At 46.0% G+C, this 18326-nt stretch overlaps 1 protein-coding gene across 4 annotated transcripts in view; it reads right to left on the bottom strand.

Annotated features, from left to right (window-relative positions):
• Positions 1-6216, bottom strand: part of Wdr20 (WD repeat domain 20) — a 59445-nt gene extending 53229 nt beyond the window's left edge. For 2 of the 4 annotated variants that reach the window (XM_051196623.1, XM_051196625.1), the window contains exon 1: positions 5911-6216. In XM_051196623.1, the coding sequence (XP_051052580.1) occupies positions 5911-6159 (249 nt within the window). In that variant the 5' untranslated portion in view covers positions 6160-6216. The remainder of the gene's footprint in view (positions 1-5910) is intronic. The other 2 variants (XM_051196626.1, XM_051196624.1) reach the window with 2 other exon arrangements.
• Positions 6217-18326: the final 12110 nt, after the last annotated feature.

Below are 18326 nucleotides of genomic sequence, written 5' to 3'. Positions count from 1 at the left end.
CAAGGACATTTGGTCTGCAAGTTGAGTAAATGTGATTATAGTTGGTTTGATTTTTGAGACAGGGTCTTATGTATCCGAGGCTGGCCCTGAAATCCTGGTGCTTCTCTTTCCAAGTGCTAGTATTACAGTTCAACACCATGCCCCACAGACCACAATTTTAAAATAATTGTTCCTAGTACATGAGTCTTGTAAGTAGTGTGGTTTGATAGCAATAGATAAAAAGCAATCAGCAAGCCAGGCCCAGCACTGAGGAAGCAAATGCAGGCAGATCTCTGAGTTCCAGGCCAGCCTGGTCTACACAGTGAGCCTGGAGGCCTGCCAGGGCTACAAAGTAAAGAACCTGTCTCAAAATCAACAATAATGTGAAGTATTTGTTTATTTTCTTTACTGTACTATCTCTAACTTGCAATTTTAAGAAACCTAATTTTTACTATCTATTGGTAGTAATGGAAAAATTTTCTTAAAGATATGAACTATAGCCAGATGGTAGTGGTGCACACCTTTGATTCCAGCACTTGAGAGGCAGAGGCAGGCAGATGTGTCAGTTTGAGGCCAGCCTGGTCTACAGAGTGAATTCTAGGACAGGCTCCAAAGTTACAGAGAAACCCTGTCTCAAAAACAAATTCTCTCTCTCCCCATATATATGTGTGTGTGTGTGTGTGTGTGTGTGTGTGTATGTGTGTGTGTGTGTGTATGTATGTATGTACGTATGCATGCATGTGTATGCATGTATGTATATGTGTATGAATAAATATATATATAAAATCCATGTTACTTTTTGACCCAAACTTGGATGTTTTTCAGCTCCTTAGAAATCTCAAGACACGGCAGCGAAGGTCCTGCCTCAACGATGAGCACTGAAATGGGCACAGAAGACAAGTGGAAAAGCCACATCTGCCTGCACAAGAGGCACTCTCATAGGGCATCACAGGCTGAGACGATGTCAGAGAGGCAAAGCAGGGTACCGTGAGGACACTGAGGGGAACTGGCCCCTCCCTGATCGCATAGGGTTTGTGGAGGAAGTGATGGCTGAACTGAAATCTGAAAGGAGACCATTCACATTTATGTAAAAACAGTCTCCATAGAATAAAAGGACAGAGCCAGTAAAATAGTTACCTTTGGCACCTTTTTCCTAAAACAATCCTTTTTAAATGACAAACTAAGTCATAAAATATTTAAAAGCTAGCAGGCCGTTCTGTGGGAGGTGTCTCTCTCATCTCTTATTGCTCCCTCCTCAACATTACTAGTATCAGGGTAGTCATTCAGAATTTTGTTGAAATGATTAGTACAGTATAATACTGATGTCTGTTCATACTGTCTTCAGCTAATCAAAATAGATTCACAAACTTCATCTCAGCACATAAGCAATTTCTCTCTGTGAGGCCAGCCTGGTCTACAAAGTGAGTTCCCAGACAGCCAGGCCATACTATAAAGAAACCGTTTCCAAAAACTAAAGGAGGGAGGGAGGGAGGTGGGGAGGGAGGGAGGGAAGCAGGGGGAGAAGGAGAGGGACAGGGACAGGAGAGAGGGACAGAGACAGAGACAGGGACAGGGACAGGGAGAGAGGTCCGTCTGGATTTCTTTGATTGTGAACAGGTGCTTCCATCTCCCTCAAAAGGATGTACAAATTCAGTTAAGTCTGGTGGCATGGTGGTCCATGTCTTTAAAACTCAACACTGGCGGGTGGGGAGGCAGAAGCAACAGGGTTTGTGAGTTCCAGGACAACCAGAGCTACATAGTAAGACCCTATGTCAAAAAAAAAGAAAGAAAAAAACTCAACAAGATAATGTGTAATGCAACACTGGGGTAACAATGAACATATATCCTTGGATTAAAAGCCTGATTAGTCAGGCCAGGCGTGAAAGCAAAGGCCTTTAATCCCAGCACTAGGGAGGCAGAGTCATGCTTATCTCCCTGAGATCATGGTCAGCCAAGTCTACAAAGCAAGCTCCAGGACAGCCAGAGCTATTATACAGAGAAAACCTGTTTCAAACAAAACAAAGCAAACCAACAAAAAAAGTGTCTAAAGCGATTTTTATGTTCATATGTGCTTCCTTTTCCTTATAATGAAAAACACTAATAAATGTTTGTATCTTCTCTCTAGCCTTGGCTTTCTGAGGGAGATGAAATGACATATACTGTAAATCCTATCTACTGCTAGACTCTGACCTCTAAGCATTTAAAAGAGCCAATATTGTACTCCTCAGAGTCAGACTACTTCCCTCAGGACCCCATGAGTCCTCTGAAGAAAAAGAACACATACACTACTAGTTCATGAATGCCTGTAATCCCAGAAACTTATATGGCAGAACACAAAAATCAAGGTTCAAGATCAGCCTAGGCTATATAAGTAAGAACTGTCTCAAATAATAATAATAATAATAATAATAATAATAATAATAATAATAATTTGGGGGACAAAGGGAACAGATAATTCAGTAATAGTGTTTGCCCAGTAAACATCAAGGCCCTGGGTTCAATATTACCTGTTTTACAAGTGTTTAATTTAGTTGCAAATCTCACCCAAACTGAGGCTTCTAGGTGATCCAAAAAAATTGTAAAACATGTCAAAATGGCCAACCATCAAAAATGTAAAAGACTTATCTACTACTTACCCTAAAAGCAAATTCTGACGTCTTACCTGAAGACAATTATTGACAATTTGCTTTCTGTTGACAGGGTCTCACTATATAGTTATACGGTGAAGGGTGGCCTCTAATTCTCAAGCCTCCCAAGCCACTATTCAGGCAATTGTGAGCTGGATTTTAAAATCAGAAATCAGAAAGCCCCCCCCAAAAAAGGTCACCATCTTGTGGCATTTATAGTACCAGAACTTGAAAGGTAGAGGCAAGAATTAGGAGTTCTGCTACTTGACAAGTTCAAGGCCAACCTGGTCTGTTAGAGATCTTATCAAACAAAAAAAAAAAAATCAAATCACTTATATTCAGAAATGACAGTAAGTACAAACTCTCTTATGAAAAGCTTCAATTGCAACACCTAGGAGAGTTTAAATATCTGTCACAAAGTACAAATGTATCTATATGTAAAACTTTACACACACACACACACACACACACACACACACACACACACACCAAAGTACCAAAGAACTGAAATCACCCAGATAATGGCAACTTATGTATTTCAGACTTTGAACCTTTTTTTTTTTTTTTTTTTTTTTTTTTTTTTTTGAGACAGGGTTTCTCTGTGTAGCCCTGGCTGTCCTGGAACTTTGTAGACCAGTCTGGCCTCGAACTCAGATATTCACCACCTCTGCCTCCCAAATGCTACAATTAAAGGCATGTGGCAGTATTTCAGACTTGTTTTAAAGAATGTTTTGGTGTAGTTTAAAAGCTGTTAAAACACCATTATAAGGAGACTGCTAAACAAATGGTCTCTTTAACTATGCAAACCAGACCTACTAAATCCAGATGAAGTCTGTCATGAGAACGATCCAAAGAGCCTTTCAGGGCTGGGTATATAGCCCAGTGAGGGAGCACTTGCCTTGCCTAACATGCCAGAGGTTCTGTCCACACCCAACACTGGGTGGGGGGGCAACAAAAAAAATGGGAGATAGGAAGCAATACCTATTAAAGTAGTAATCATTAATGTGAGTAAATTTCACTTTTAAGCTTTTTTTTTTTTATTACTTATACATGTGTGAATGCCACAATATGCAGGTGCCCAAAGAGGTTTGAAGAAGGCTTTGACTATGCTGGAGCAGGGATTACAGACAGTTAGTTGCACGCTGCCTGATTGGGGAGTGGGGATATGGGCTCTGAAGAGCACCAGGCATGCTTGACTACTGAGCAACCTTCCAGCCCCTGTGAATTCAACTTTTAAGCATGCTGTATTTTTACATCATTATTGTTTTTGCTTGATTGGTTGTGGTTTAGGAAGGTGTTTTTGGTTTTATAGATAGATTCTTATGTGGCCCTAACCGGTCTGGAACTCTATGTGGGCCAGGCTGGCCTTGAACCACCTCAATTTTGGGGTAGGGTCCCACTATACAGCTCATGTTTGCCCCACGTTTGCTAACTGTAGCCCAGGCTGGCTTTGAATTTGCTAACTATAGTCCTGGCTGGCTGCAGAAATCTCAATTTGAGCGCTAGGATTGCAGGTATTCACAACCACAGTAGGATCTAATTATACTTTTTCTAAGATTTATTAGTTACCTGTATGTGCTGTGAGTGAGTACTCAGAACCCAGAAAAGGGTATCAGATTCCCTGGAGCTGGAGTTTTGGGTAGTTGCAAGTGGCCTGACATGGGCTCTGGGAACTGAACTGGAAACTTCTGCAAGAGCAATACAAGTTCTTAACCCCTGAGCCATCATCCCTCCAGCCCCTAAATATGTCTTGATAATAAAGTCTTACAATTATCTCCAGGAAAAACCTGAATACTCTGGTACTCGGAGTAGGAATGTTGAGATGACAGCTTCTTTTTTGAGTTACTCTTAATGCTTCCTTCTATAATTTACATCTGCTGAGTGTGGCGGGGCTCTAACAGCCATGACAGCTACTATATCACTGCAGCCCTCTCTTTTTAAAGAAATGCAAAGAAAAGCTTCAAAAGTATCCAAGATCATCAATGAGTCAGTAACACTAAAACTTCAGCTCCTACACTACAAACCACAACATACTTTCCCAATCCCAAAAATGAGGAGTCAACCTGCTATTTTCAAAACCTTCCAACACCACAGTACACTGACTAAACACAAATCAAAGATTCATCTTGGACCAAGGAAACAACACGCTATGTTTGCATACTATCATCTCCTTCCTTGTTCTCATAACCATACAATACATTACAAAACAACAACAATATACAAACTGACTTTGGATGTATTAATCCTGGGTAATGGGTACTCTTCAATATGGACAGTTTATTTTCCCACTAACTGAACCTTTGTAAGTTAATCTTTCATCACCTCGTTACATTTCGTCCGAGGTGCTATGGGGTACATTCATTTTCTCACTCAACAGTCAAAAGTTAAAAACAAGCAATTCTCAGAACATAGTTACAATGCCAATGGGGGGGGGAGAGCGCCAATAAACTGCTGCTTTTAACGAGACATTTTAAAACACGATGGCATGCTTCACGGAATTACTGTTAAGTTCTTGGCTGGCTACTTTAAAGTAGCATTTAAGGCATATCCCTCCCTGTTTGGGACACAGCCTGACTCGTTAGACAAGATAAATCTAGGCACGCTCACACAGAACACCTCTGAAGCAACTTAGCTTACTGGGAACATCACTGCAACCTCCCAAGCGTGAGTACTCAAGTCCTCTCATACAAGGGACAGAATGACCCTCTCCAAGAACCTTTCGGGAGAAGGCTCCCTAGGCGGAGACAATGACAGCAGGCCGACCGGGGAGGGTTTGGTTTGGGACGCAAGTGTTGACACCGGGAGGAGAGGCTCCCAGGAAGTGTCAGTGCGGCAGCAGGTGGAGTAGCCTTGCGTGCCGTGCCGTGCCGAGCAGGTCCTTGCTGACCTAGTCTGCAAGTCCTCCGCCTCCCCGTCCCGGTTCCGCCTTGCGGACCTTTCCCAGCCGCCCGGCGCCCCGGCTGCCGGAGCCAGGGCAGGACTCCCGAGCCTCCCGGGAAGCCAGGCCACCGGAGACGGCCGCCGCACCTCTTCCGGGGACTCGCAGGCCGGCTCCGCTCGCCGGCAGCGTCGGGACCTGACGGGCCCTCCCGGGGGCAGCCCGCTTCCAGAGCGGCGTCCCCTCGAGGCCACCCGCCCCGCTCCTGCACCCCTTCCCCTCCGGAGCAGCCGGCGGAGTTACCGGCCCACTCCAAAGTAGCCGCGCCGGCCGCCCCCACCGGGCGCCGCGGCCTCGCTGTCACCGCCCGGCTCGCGGCCTCGGCCCGCACCGCCGGCGTGCCCCCGGTGACGCGCGGGTCGGTACCTTGCGGACCCCCTTGTAGATATAGAAGTAGAGCTCCCGGCCCACATTGAAGCAGAGGCGGTCGCCGTTGCCAGACTGGTCGTTGAGGTTTACGAAGGAGACGCGGACAGGGTTGGATCCCTGCGAGTTGAAGGGCACCCGGTTGGGCCGGCTGTACTCCGAGTGCGGCAGCAGCTTGTACAGACCTTCCCGGGTGGTGAACTGGGTCTTAATCTCGTTCATCTCCTTCCCTCCTCCCTCCGTCGCCATCTTGGAAAGCAGCGTTCATCCTGCCCTAAGTGCCCGGATCACGCCCACCGCGCAGGCGCCGTCCTCGGCCGCTCGGTCTCCGCCCCCCACCCCCTTCTCCGCGGCCCCGCCCACTCGCGGCCCCGCCCCCCACGAAGGCGGGCCGAGCCGGAGGGGGCGGGCTAACCTGCGGTCCCACTGCGCACGCGTGCTCTCTTGGCGCGCTCCGTCCCGCGGGGCGAGCGCAAACTTCTGCCTTCTAGAAGCCCGCGCTTAGAGCTTTGGGCAGGCGTTCCTAAGGTGAGGTGAGTCTGGGCGCTCTGGGACCCTAGCCCGGAGAAGCCGAGGGACGGCGTCGCCGTGGTCTCGGCCGGCTGGCGGTCCGCACGGAGCCGAGCTGTGTGGACCTGTGCGTCCCCGCTGTGTCCTGGGCTGGCGAGGACGCACGCGGTCGGGGTAGGGGGGTCCGGAGCCTCGCAGGAGATCGAGAAGGGTTGGGTTTTATTGCACCTCACGGTTGTTTCTTTGTGGGGAAGCGGGGTGGGAAGAAGCATAAACGTATAGGACTTGTGTTTTCAAGTCCCAGGAAATATCCACCAGGCCACCTGTCTAGGCCCCAAAATGATTGAGGGGCTGCTCAGACGGTCCCATCTGAAGGTATTCAGCTTCAGATAAGTTCCTGACCTGCTTGGTTAACAAATTCCAAGCCTACTGGAGGGCAGCCGCAGGCAAGGTTGAGAGGGGACCGCCCCAGATCATTCTGGGAAACATTTTACTGAAGTGAGGCCAGGGAAATACGGGTATCAATATTTGCTAGTTTGTGTAGACACTTTCAGGATGGGTAGAAGCTTTCCCCACCAAGCATGAGGCAGCACAGCTAGTAGTCAAGAAATTGCTGGAAGACATCATTCCCAGGTACAGTACTGCTGTAGGCAGTTCACACAGTGGACCAGCCTTTGCAGCACAGGTAACTCAGGGAATAGCAAAAAACGCTTAGGGCAGATTGGAAATTGCATTGTGCATATAGGTCCCAGAGTTCTGGCCAAGTAGAGTGGATGAATCAGACCTTAAAAGACCCTTACCAAATTAAGGATAGGAACTGGCAGTGACCAGGTGCCTCTCCTCCCCTTTGTCCCATATAGGGTGCGAAACTCCCCTTTTACTCTTGGTTCATGCCATTTGAAATTATGTCCGGTCGGCCCCTTCCATTTTCCTCAACCTGCGGTCCGACTTAGTTTCTGAGTTCAGTGATGTTAATGTGATTACCTCTTTAAACGCAGCGTCCGTGGGATTTAAAGGCATCTGGCTGAGGTTACATCAGGTGTATGAGACAGCTCCACCACCCATTCCACATCAGTTCCAGCTGGGAGACTGGAACCTAGAGCTGCACTGGAGGGGACCTGATGTCATGATCCTGACCACCCCACTGCCATTAAAGTTGACAGGTACCTCAACTGATGGAGTCTCCAGAGACTGTTCCACACCGCACCGAGCCATTGGAATTGGACTATAAAGCTTAACCCCAACAACTCAAACTTAAGGTCAGACCTCCCGATGGCCTTGTTAGTACCTGCTCTGCTCCTGGTCCTAGTAACACCAGCCTGGACTGCCTGTAACCCACACCAACCCTTAAACCTCACCTGGCAACTTTTAGGCCCCCGTGGAAACCTGGTCAAGCAAATTACTAGGATTTCCCCACCAGGAGTATGGTTCCCTGATATCGTATTTGACCTTTGTGAGATAGCGGGTCCTGATTGGTTAGAGAGCACTGGAGATCTCGGGTGTTCCGGAAAGGATGCTGCTGACCGCCTCCGGAGGGCAAGCTTTTATGTCTGCCCAGGGTGGAATAGATCCTGGACTTGGCAGTGTGGGGGCAAGGAGTATTATTTCTGTAAGAAGTGGGGCTGTGAGTCCACTGGGCACATATGGTGGAAGCCCCCTGTTACAACAGACCTCATCACCCTCCGCCGGGAACGGGGCAGTGTCCCCACTAACCCTTACATCCGATACCCATGTAACGTCCTGCACCCAGGGCCGATCCCTCACCTTTGTAACCCAGTAAGAATAGTCTTTACAGACCAAGGGAAGAAAACAACCGGCTGGGATAGAGGGAAAATGTGGGGCATCCGAGTATATGAGGGATCCCACACAGGAACCTTGTTCACTTTACGACTGGTTGCTACCCTGCCAGAAGGGCAGAATCCCCAAGAGATACTGGCTCAGCCTGCACCACCCCTCCCCAGAGCACAAGGTTGTCCCCGGTACATTAACAATTTAGGAGCTGTGAGGGAATTATTAGACAAACTTAGGGAGAGGTTGGATAAGAGAAAACAGGAATATGAACAAACTCAAGGCCAGTTTGAATACTTGTGGTTAACGATCTTAATCCCTGCATTACTCGGGTTCTTACTGATCTTTGTACTCTTAGTTACTTTATGGGCTTTCATGAGGGAAAGGAGCAAAACAATACAGTTGACAGGGGTACAGTCTGAGTGTACTCCCAACCCAGGGAGAGAAGCACCCCCTGGATTATGCACCCGAGCCAGTGAAAGAAACACTTCATCCCTAACCCTGGACCCAGGGGGAAACACTGTAATTCTGAAACTGGTACCGATAGAATCACAACCTGTAAAAGAAATTCACCCAGGCCCCAAAATTGGAGCCTAAGAGCCAAAAGAACCATAGAAAGACACAGTTTGGCCCTGAAATCAGCCATCTCTACCCCTGACACAAAACCACATAACCCTTGAGCAGGAAAATCTGGCCAATCCCTGAGTAGTAAAGTAGTAACCACTAGTCTAAACGCACACAAGCCTAGGGAAGTAGTAACCCCTAGCCTAGATACATACTTGGACCCTTTCCGGACCTTAGTCCAGAGGGGCGGCCAATTTCGAGCCTGGAGACTTGGAACTCCCCAAGCCTTCTCCTGTGTAAAAGCCTCCTTCCCTCGCTGCCCATGGGCTCCCTGTTCTCGCTGTTGCTGCTGCCTCTTTAGACGGGCAAAGGGGCCTCAGTTAACTTGTGAGTAAAGACTCTGACTCGGTCTTGTGGTGGTGATTCATGTTCTGGACTTGGAGTGTAACAGATCTAAGTTCAAGACCAACCTGGTCTACATAGCAAGCCCCAGGACATCCAGAGCCACACAGAGAAACTCTGTCTTAAAAACTCTAAAAATTAATAAATAAAAAGACAAATGTTAGAAAGCAGTTTGAGAAGCACATCACATTCTGTTAACAACAGCAGAAGCTTACCCACTAGGCATTTTTGGCTGGGCTTACAGGTCAAGCTCAGCTGCATGTGTTTTCACCCACAGCAGGGGCAGTGCAAGAAGGTATACCATTCCATAGCACATAGGGTAGGTAAGAGGCCATGTCACGGTATTTCCCATGTTCGCTCCACCCTTAGATAGCTCAGCCTCAGTTTGCCTGGCTTATTATTATTCTTAGTCAGGGAATGCAGCTGATCTCCCCAAATTTACTATTGGCTCTCTCCTGTATGATAGGCACCAAGGGTACATGACTCTTCCTGAGGTGTCTGACAGAGTGATGGCAAAGAATTTCACCCAAGTCTAGCTTGGTGAACCACTGAGTTTAATTGTGATTACTTATAGGAACATGGGTGAAAGATAATTTACAGAAACAGACAGGAATGTGCACCCTCCCCCAACCTTCCAAGTGAGTGCAACTGCTGTGATTCAAGCTGAAGATAATGATTGTGTGAAGCCAGCTATTTTTTGGTGTGGATGGGAAACAGTGAGGCTGTAAAGTAAGCTCCTTACAAACAGTGCTGTTCAGGGTATCATTGCAGTGGATAAATAATTCTCTAAGTCCATGGTGTTTCTGACAGTGCTGCTGCTCCCGTGCTGGAAATGGTACAGGGTACCCACTGCACCTGAGGGAATGATGGGTTAGAGCTCAGGGTTCGGCCTCTGCTGCTAGCAGATCACTCTGTACCAGTCACAGCCAGTTTCCTCTTACTAAAGTAAGAAGTTCTGTAGCCATGGCCAAGACAACTTAGAAAAGAAGCCTTTAATGTGAGATTCAAGTTGCAGAGGGTTAGAGTCCATGACTGTGACAGGGAGCACGGCAGAAGGCAGGCAGGAATGCATGGGGCTGGGGCAGTAGCTGAGAACTAGCTGGGGAATGTGGGCTTTTGACACCTCAGAGTCCACCCCCAGTGACACACCTGCTCTAACAGCCACACCTACTCCTTCCCAAACAGTTCCACCAGCCGTGACCAAGCATTCAAACACATTAACCCTGTGGGGCCACTTTCATTCAGACCACTACAGAGTATATTCCTGGGCCCTTGAAGAAACTTCCTTCCTGCCATCATGACCACCTTGTTCATGAGCCCGTTAGGCTGTGACAGGGAGTGGCTCGTCTCACCTACCTGACTACAGGCTGTTTCTGATGACGTCGCTTTGTGGAGAGTTTGCACGAAAGCACAAATCTCTTCACGTCTTTTTTCACATTTGGAGAGGTCTATCTACATACTCTGTCACCAACTTTCCAGTCATGATCTTCTAAGTCCCTGACCATGCGTCTGAATCACTGACTGTCTCATGAGTCTGTGTAGTTATCTGTCTGGCCATTTTCCTTTTGAGTAAAATGTGTAACAGGATTACCCACTGTGAGGATGTTCCTCGCTACTGTCCTTCAGGAGTGCCGCGGAGATGAGTTATGCCCCAGTTGTTTATGTCCAACCGTCTACATACAAACCGGGCACTAGCCTTCTCCTGTCAGCTGCTCACAGGGCACATCCTATGAGGCATAGAGACAGGAGCTTTCTTGGTCCGGTCTATACCAGCACACTTAACTTTTGATGATGGCTTCTGCAGTTCATGTCTATCTCTTATGCCTTTGTGGACCAGATCGGCCAGTTCGTGATGGGCAGCTCAGGTCACATGGTAACTTAGTGGCTCAGCCAAGCATTCGGGTTACACTAAGGGCACAATAGCTGGGCAGTGAGGAACATGCTGCCTCCAGAATTCAAATAGACTAGCTATTGTGCTGCTTCCTTGGTTAAAGGCTAGATGCAACAACTTGTTTTCTGCCTGAAATTGCAAACCCTCAGCAGGCACTATACTACTGAACTACAGATTTCATTGAGAAGACCCAGGAAATTTAGTTGAATTTATTTCCCATCCTTTCACACACAAGTACTTTACCAAAAAGTTGGGAGTAGTTGCTGACTGGCTCATGTGGTCCAATTAGCATGATGTCATCAGTGTAATGGGCCAGTGTGATAACTTGTAGAGAAGGATGATCAAGATCCCTGAGAATTGCATTAACAGAGATAGAAGTCCCAGTGTCTCTGAGGTTGGTCAGTGCAGGTGTATTTTTGACCTTGGCCAGCAGAAAGCAAATCACCTGTGGTGAACCTTTCAAGTTCTTAATGGTAGTTACTACTGATCACTCTGATCCCACCAGAGATACAGGATTGGTTAGGGAGTCACTATTTTTCCGAGTAAAGGTAGCTCTAATGTCTTCCATTTGGCTTTTTCGCCATACAAGAGAACAAATAAAGGAATTTTGCAATGTGTTACATATCACTGTTCCAATTATATACTCTGGGACTGAGGGAATAGCCAGAGGATGCACTCACAGGATCCCTGGACCCGCTTGAGCTTTGAAGACCTGACCTCTGTAAGTCTCTAATTTTGAGGGCTACAATGCTGTTTGATTCCTCCCTAAATCAACATCAATGTAGAGCTAGTGTTTAGTAGACCCCAAAAATTTGACTAATTCTTTTTCCTCATTATACAGTCTCCCTGGTAAAAGACCACAAGTCCGTTTAGGGAAGGACAGGACAGGGAAATGTCCTTGACAGGACCTGGCATCACCTTTACTCATAGGATTCTGGATCAACCCAGAATTAGTTGAGGGCCTGTAGCTCTCTGCCTCTGGGATTCAAGGTATCCTTTTGTTCTTCACTATAGAATTTCTGCTTAATACAGATCAAATAATTCAGTAGCCCTCTTATCTGTTTAACTTGTGGGGACACAATGACTAATCAGCCAACACCATAGGTCTACATGAGTCAGATCATTTAATCATTGTTTGACCTTTGCTGTCCATTAAATATACCCCCCTTGTCTTTGGTGACCAAATACACTGGGTCCCACCAAGCCAGGTTCCAGTATACCTATTGCATTTAAGTTTTGAGGTTGCTTGCGGCTCTCGCTGTAAGGTCTGCCATAATGAGAACGGTGACAGCTCAGGGCTCCTGATGCTCCCTGGAAGATCGTGTCTTTTCTTTTTCATTGTTTATTTTTGAGACAGGGTTTCTCTGTAGCTTTTGGAGCCTGTCCTGGAATTCACTCTGTAAACCAGGCTGGCCTCGAACTCACAGAGCTTCACCTACCTCTGTCCCCCCCCCACCCCCAGCGCTGGGATTAAAGGTGTGCACCACCAACACCCAGCTTAGCACCTTTCTTAACTTGGTGAACTGCAATCAGGATCTCTGCTCAGTAGGACCACACCATTGAATTCAACCCTATCTAATATTATGTTCCTTGTACCACTATCATACACCCTAAAATCTGTTTTCCTCCCAGTACATGTTCCCCAGGCCCCTCCCTACTTGTATGAATTAGAAACCCAAGAGGTTCCTCATGAACAGAGGAGTATAATGTGCCTCCTGGGTCACAATGCAAGCCATGCCTTTAACTGTGGATACCCTTAGAGGCTGAGAGTTAAATTTGCATCATAGTTCAGCCAATCCCATGAAGGCTTGTGCCCAAGGTCTTATTTGGTTGTTTTGTGTTGTGTTTTGTTATTTTGAGACAGGTTTTTACCATAGCCCCATCTGTCTGACTTCTGACTCATGGCAATTCAACTGCCTCGACATCCCAAATGCTAGGATTACAAGCAGGAGCCTTTATATACAGCTCTGTGCTGTTGTTTTCTGACAGCTTCAGGGTGTGACTACAGGTCAGGGAGTCTCCTGAACACGTCTAGAGTCATTTAGGTTGTTTCTGCATATCTGGAACTGGGACAGTGAATTCCTGAGGTTTTTTTCCTCATCACTTAATTCAAAGATTCAAGAAGTAACCAGCTGACAGAACTGTGTTCCTTAGTTTTCTGGAAATACTTTAAAGTATCGTATATAGACGTTAAAATTCCTTCTCCTGAGTGTTGATGCCTTTGAACTCTGAGCATAAAATGCATTTGCTCTTCATGTATCTTTTAAATATTTCAAGCCAGAGGTTCTCAGTGTGATCTCTGCTATCCAGAGGGCGCCTGGTAACCTCAGGACTAATGGGAGTAGAACGCCAGCTCCAGAAACCACAGATCCTTGCTCTTGTTTCTCTAGATCACTCCAGGTGCCAACATCTGTATAATGGTTTCTATGGCCACAGAGCTAATCCAGTAAAATGTATTATAGAAAGCTGTGGTGGTGCACAGCTTTAATACCAGCACTTGGGAGGTAGAGGCAGACTAAGCTCTACAAGTTCAAGACTAGCCTGGTCTGTGTAGGGAGTTCTAGGCCAGACAAGGCTATGTAGTAAGACCCTACCTCAAGAAAACTATTTAACATAAATGTGCTCACACACACCGTTAACAGAGATTTATTGGGTTGGCTTATACAGTTGGAAATTGGATGGTCTAACAGTAACCATCAGACAAAGAAACTGGTAGTTGATGTTCAATACAAGAAACCGAAAGCCTCAAAATGGGAGGAAACTGAAGGAGGCCCAAGCCTTGCTGAAGGCCTGGATGATCTGTGTAAACCATTGGTATGAGTGTACTTTACAAAGCTGAAGATGTCCATGGGGAGAGGTGTTGGTTCAGGAAGCATGGACCTGCGTGTTTGTGCTGCTTGGGCGCCTTCCCATGTTCCTCCTATTCCAATAGGACTTGATGCTGCTTAGACTAACCATAACGTGCTGTGCAGCCAATGATGCCTTTGAACTTGAACCCTGAACTTGTGTGCTGGGATTACAGCTGTGTATACAGTGCATGTATAATGCTAGGGTTCAGACCCAGTATGGGGGATGGAGAGAAGGCTCAGTGAATGCCTCCACGTCCAGCCACTTGAGCTGTCACTGGGACCTCATACACCATGGTGTATGCACACGCACACACAAACACAAATTTTTTTTTTTTTTGTAAGAAAAGTCATCCTTTTAGTATTTGCAGATGATGGGATTCTATTTAAAGACTACAGCTGTGAGAGTACACACCTTTCGTCTCACAGTCTGCAGACACGAGAATGACCTCTGTGAGGTTAGCCTGCGCTACTGGGCGAGTTCCAGGACTGCCAGGACTACATAGAGAACCCTGTCTCAAAGAAGAAAATAAGAAAGACTATAGACTAAACCAGAAAAATCATAGACCTGAAACACGCCATTAAAGTTGCAGGGTACAAAATCAACATTGAAAAAGCCAGTAGGTTTCTATAAATAAATAAAACAGAAAAATTAGGAAAAAATACTTAATTCAGATTAGCTTCCAAAAACTGTGATCTGTTTTGGTCTAGCTATGTGATTCAGTTTGTACAATGTTTGCCCTATGGTGCAGAAGACCCCATATTTTTAAATAAGGAAGTAGAAACAGGAGAACCGGTAGTTCAAGATTATCCTCAGCTACAAATATGCAAGACCAGCCTCAAGGCTAAATAAGATTGTGTCTCAATTTTAAAAAATACCTTAAATAAATTTAAGCAAAAGGTGAAAGACCTCTACAATGATAACTTTAAAATACTGAAAGTAGATATTGTAGAAGACACTAGTATTGGAAAGACCTTCCATACTTCTGGATCTGCAAAATTAATATTGTGAAAATGGCTATATTATCAAAAGTAATGCAATGCAAGCCTCACCAAAAATTCCAGTGACATTCATCACAGACATAGAAAAGATAATTCTGGGGCTCAAGAAATGGCTCAGAGGTTACAAGTACTGGCTGTTCTTCAACAGGTCCTGAGTTCAAGCCAGGCGGTGGTGGCACATGCCTTTAATCCCAGCATTAGGGAGGCAGAGACAGGCAAGTCTCTGAGTTCGAGACCAGCCTGGTCTATAAGAGCTAGTTCCAGGACAGCTTCCAAAGCCACAGAGAAACCCTGTCTCAAAAAAAAAAAAAAAAAAAAAAAAAAGGTCCTGAGTTCAATTCCCAGCCACCACATTGTGGCTTACAGCCATCTGTAATGAGATCTGGTGCCCTCTTCTGGCCTGCAGACATACATGCAGGCAGAACAATATGCATAATAAATCTTTTTTAGAAATCACTTATTAAAAGAAGAAAAGATAATCCTAAAATTTATCAGAAACACAAAAACCATAAGTTGCCAAAGTAATTGTAAACAAAACACTGCTGGTAGTAGGCATCACAATGCTTGACTTCTAATTATACTGTAGAGCCATAGGGGCTGGGGGAGATGGCTCAGGGGTTAAAAGCATTGGCTTCTCTTCCAAAGGACCCAGGTTCGACCCACATGAAGGCTCACAGCTCTGGCTCCAGTCTGTAAGGATCTTGAGCTATGTAGTGAATCCTACACCAGCCAGTGCTACACAGACCCTGCCTCAAAAACGCAGCAGCAGCATAGGCATGGACAAAAACCTGAGTAGAACCCAGTAGCATAGGAAATAGCCCCAAGAAGTGACAAATAAAATGGCATAAAATCACAAAGGTTACAGTCACCAAAGTGACCAGACTCCAGAACAGGAAGAATTGTTTGCCAGCTATGCTTCAGAAATTAATATCTGGGTAGTAACAAAATATCTGCTAGGGTGTAGAAGGAATTGCAAAATAAAAAAAAATAAATAACACAAAACTGCCAATCAATAAATGAACTAATAAACAGGTTTTAAAGAAGAAACATAGGTGACCAGTAGATGGTTTATTGGTTTATTGGTTGGTTGGTATTTTGGTTTGTTTGTTTTTTGTTGTTTTGTTTTTTCTTCGAGACAGGGTTTCTCTGTATTGCTTTGGAGCATGTCCTGGAACTAGCTCTGTACACCAGGCTGGCCTTGAACTCACAGAGATCCGGCTTCTTCTGCCTCCTGAGTGCTGGGACTAAAGGTGTGTGCCACCAATGCCCAGCCAATAGGTATCTTTACTGATCATCATGAGAGTTTTGACTTCCATTTCCAACCTGGGCCAGTTCACCCCTCCTTAGGCAACTGGTGGTCCCCTAGGAAGTCACCATAGTGATGCTGAACTTAGTATATCTGATCAGCATAGTGCTCTACAGCACAGAACTCCTGGACCCAACACAATCCTCTGCCCCAGCCTCAAGTAGCTGGGGCTAGAGCACCAATAAGTACTTTTAAAAACATTCAGCATCCTTTGTAGTGTGGAGACATGAATTAGATTAAAACTTCTTTGGAATTTCAGCTTACCGAAGTCAGAATGGCTGCTGGAGAAATGACAGTAATTAAGAGTGCAGTTGCTCTTGCAGAGGACCTAGGTTCAAGTCCCAGTACCCGTGTGGTGGCTTAGGACTGTCTGTAACCCTGGTTCCAGGGGCTCTGGTTGCTCTTCTGAGCTCTGCAGGCTCATCTACATACATGCTGCACATATACACAAGCACACATACGTTTTATTACTGTCATTTGAGACAGGGTCCTGGGGTTTACTGTGTGCACTCCTACTATGCCCAGCTTTAAAATTAAGTATTTTTTAAATGGGGCAGGGGTGGGGTGGGGGAGGGCGTGAGGGGGAGTGCCTGAAATAGCAGCACTTGGTTAGCAGAGGTTAAGATCATTGTGAGTTTGAGACCAGCCATTGAGCTAGGTAGCGAATTCCAGTCAGTCTTGGCTTTGATATTAGACCCTGTCAGAGGGAGAGGGAGGGAGGGAGGAAAAGACAAACACTTAATGACAGAAAATTCACTGGGCAGTGATGTAGTTCAGTGGCAGTCTTAGCAATTATGTGCAAAGTCCCGGTTTCAAACCCTGCCAAAACAAAAACTAATGTGTTAGTTATGTATAACTGGAAGTACTTCTCATTGATTCTCTGCAGAGCCTCGGTGCTGCCAGGTTGTTAAGAAGCAGTCACCAAAAAAAAAAAAAAAAAAAAAAAAAAAAAAAGCACTCACCAAACCTGAGAGATCTCTGCCTATGAATTTCTGGGAAGATGGTAGTTGGGAATCTGTGGAAAAGTCAACTGTTTGATCATCTAAAGATAAGTTACAGAACTGGCACTGTAGCTCAGTCGGTATGCACTTACCTAACACACACAAAGCTCTGGACTTGCTCTCCATCACGTCAACTGAGAGTGGAGATGTCCATGTGCAAGCCTAGCACCTGGGCAGGAGAGCCAGGTGGATCAAGAGTTCAAGGCTGGCCGGGGCGAAGAGATGGCTCAGAGGTATAGAGCACTGACTGCTCTTCCAGAGGTTCTGAGTTCAATTCCCAGCAACCACATGGCATGCAGACAAAACAGAATACTGTATAATACAGAATACTGTATAATAACTAAATCTTTAAAAAAAAAAAAACAAAACAAAAAAAACAAAGCTGGCATCAGCTACCCTACCCTGTAGCCTGTGAGAGTGAGATGGTCCCACAGGTAAAAGCACTGGTTGCTCAGGGTTGCAGCCTGGTTTGAGACTAACTCCACAAAGATGTCCTTCACTCCAATCATGCTGCGGCGCGCGCGCGCGCGCACACACACACACACACACATGCGAGTGCACACACACAAATACTCAGAAAAGAATCCTCAGCCAGGTGGTGGTGGCACACACCTTTAATTCCAGCACTCAGGAGGCAGAGGCAGGTGGATTTCAGTGAGTTCGAGGCCAAGACAGAGAAACCCAGTCTCAAAAAACCAAAGGAAAAAAAGGACCCTATAGTTTACTCTAAGCCAGTGGTTCTCAGCCTTACTGGGGCTGTGACGTTAATACAGTTGTGCCTACCCCCAACCATAAAATATTTTCGTTGCTACTTCATCACTAATTTTGCTGCTGTTACACGTTGTAATGTAAATGTCCGTGTTTCCAATGGTCTTGGGTGACTCCTGTAAAGGTGGTGGCCACGGGTTGAGAGTTGAGGACCACACGCACTTAGTAAATACTTACCATACACTGACTGGCACTCCTAGCTTGCTGGTCCTCCCTCCGAGCCATGTTTCGCCCTGATTCTCCTGGCGTTTCCTTCCTGCGTGCTCTGGCAGCTGTAGTTCCTCATGCCTGTCATACCTGTGCCTTCAGCCTCTGCATAAATCAGATTCCTTCCCTTT

Source organism: Phodopus roborovskii, unplaced genomic scaffold, assembly GCF_943737965.1.
Source record: "Phodopus roborovskii unplaced genomic scaffold, PHOROB, whole genome shotgun sequence".
Lineage (NCBI taxonomy): Eukaryota > Metazoa > Chordata > Mammalia > Rodentia > Cricetidae > Phodopus > Phodopus roborovskii.
Note: the sequence above shows the minus strand (reverse complement) of the source record. Positions and strands in the feature narration are given on the sequence as shown.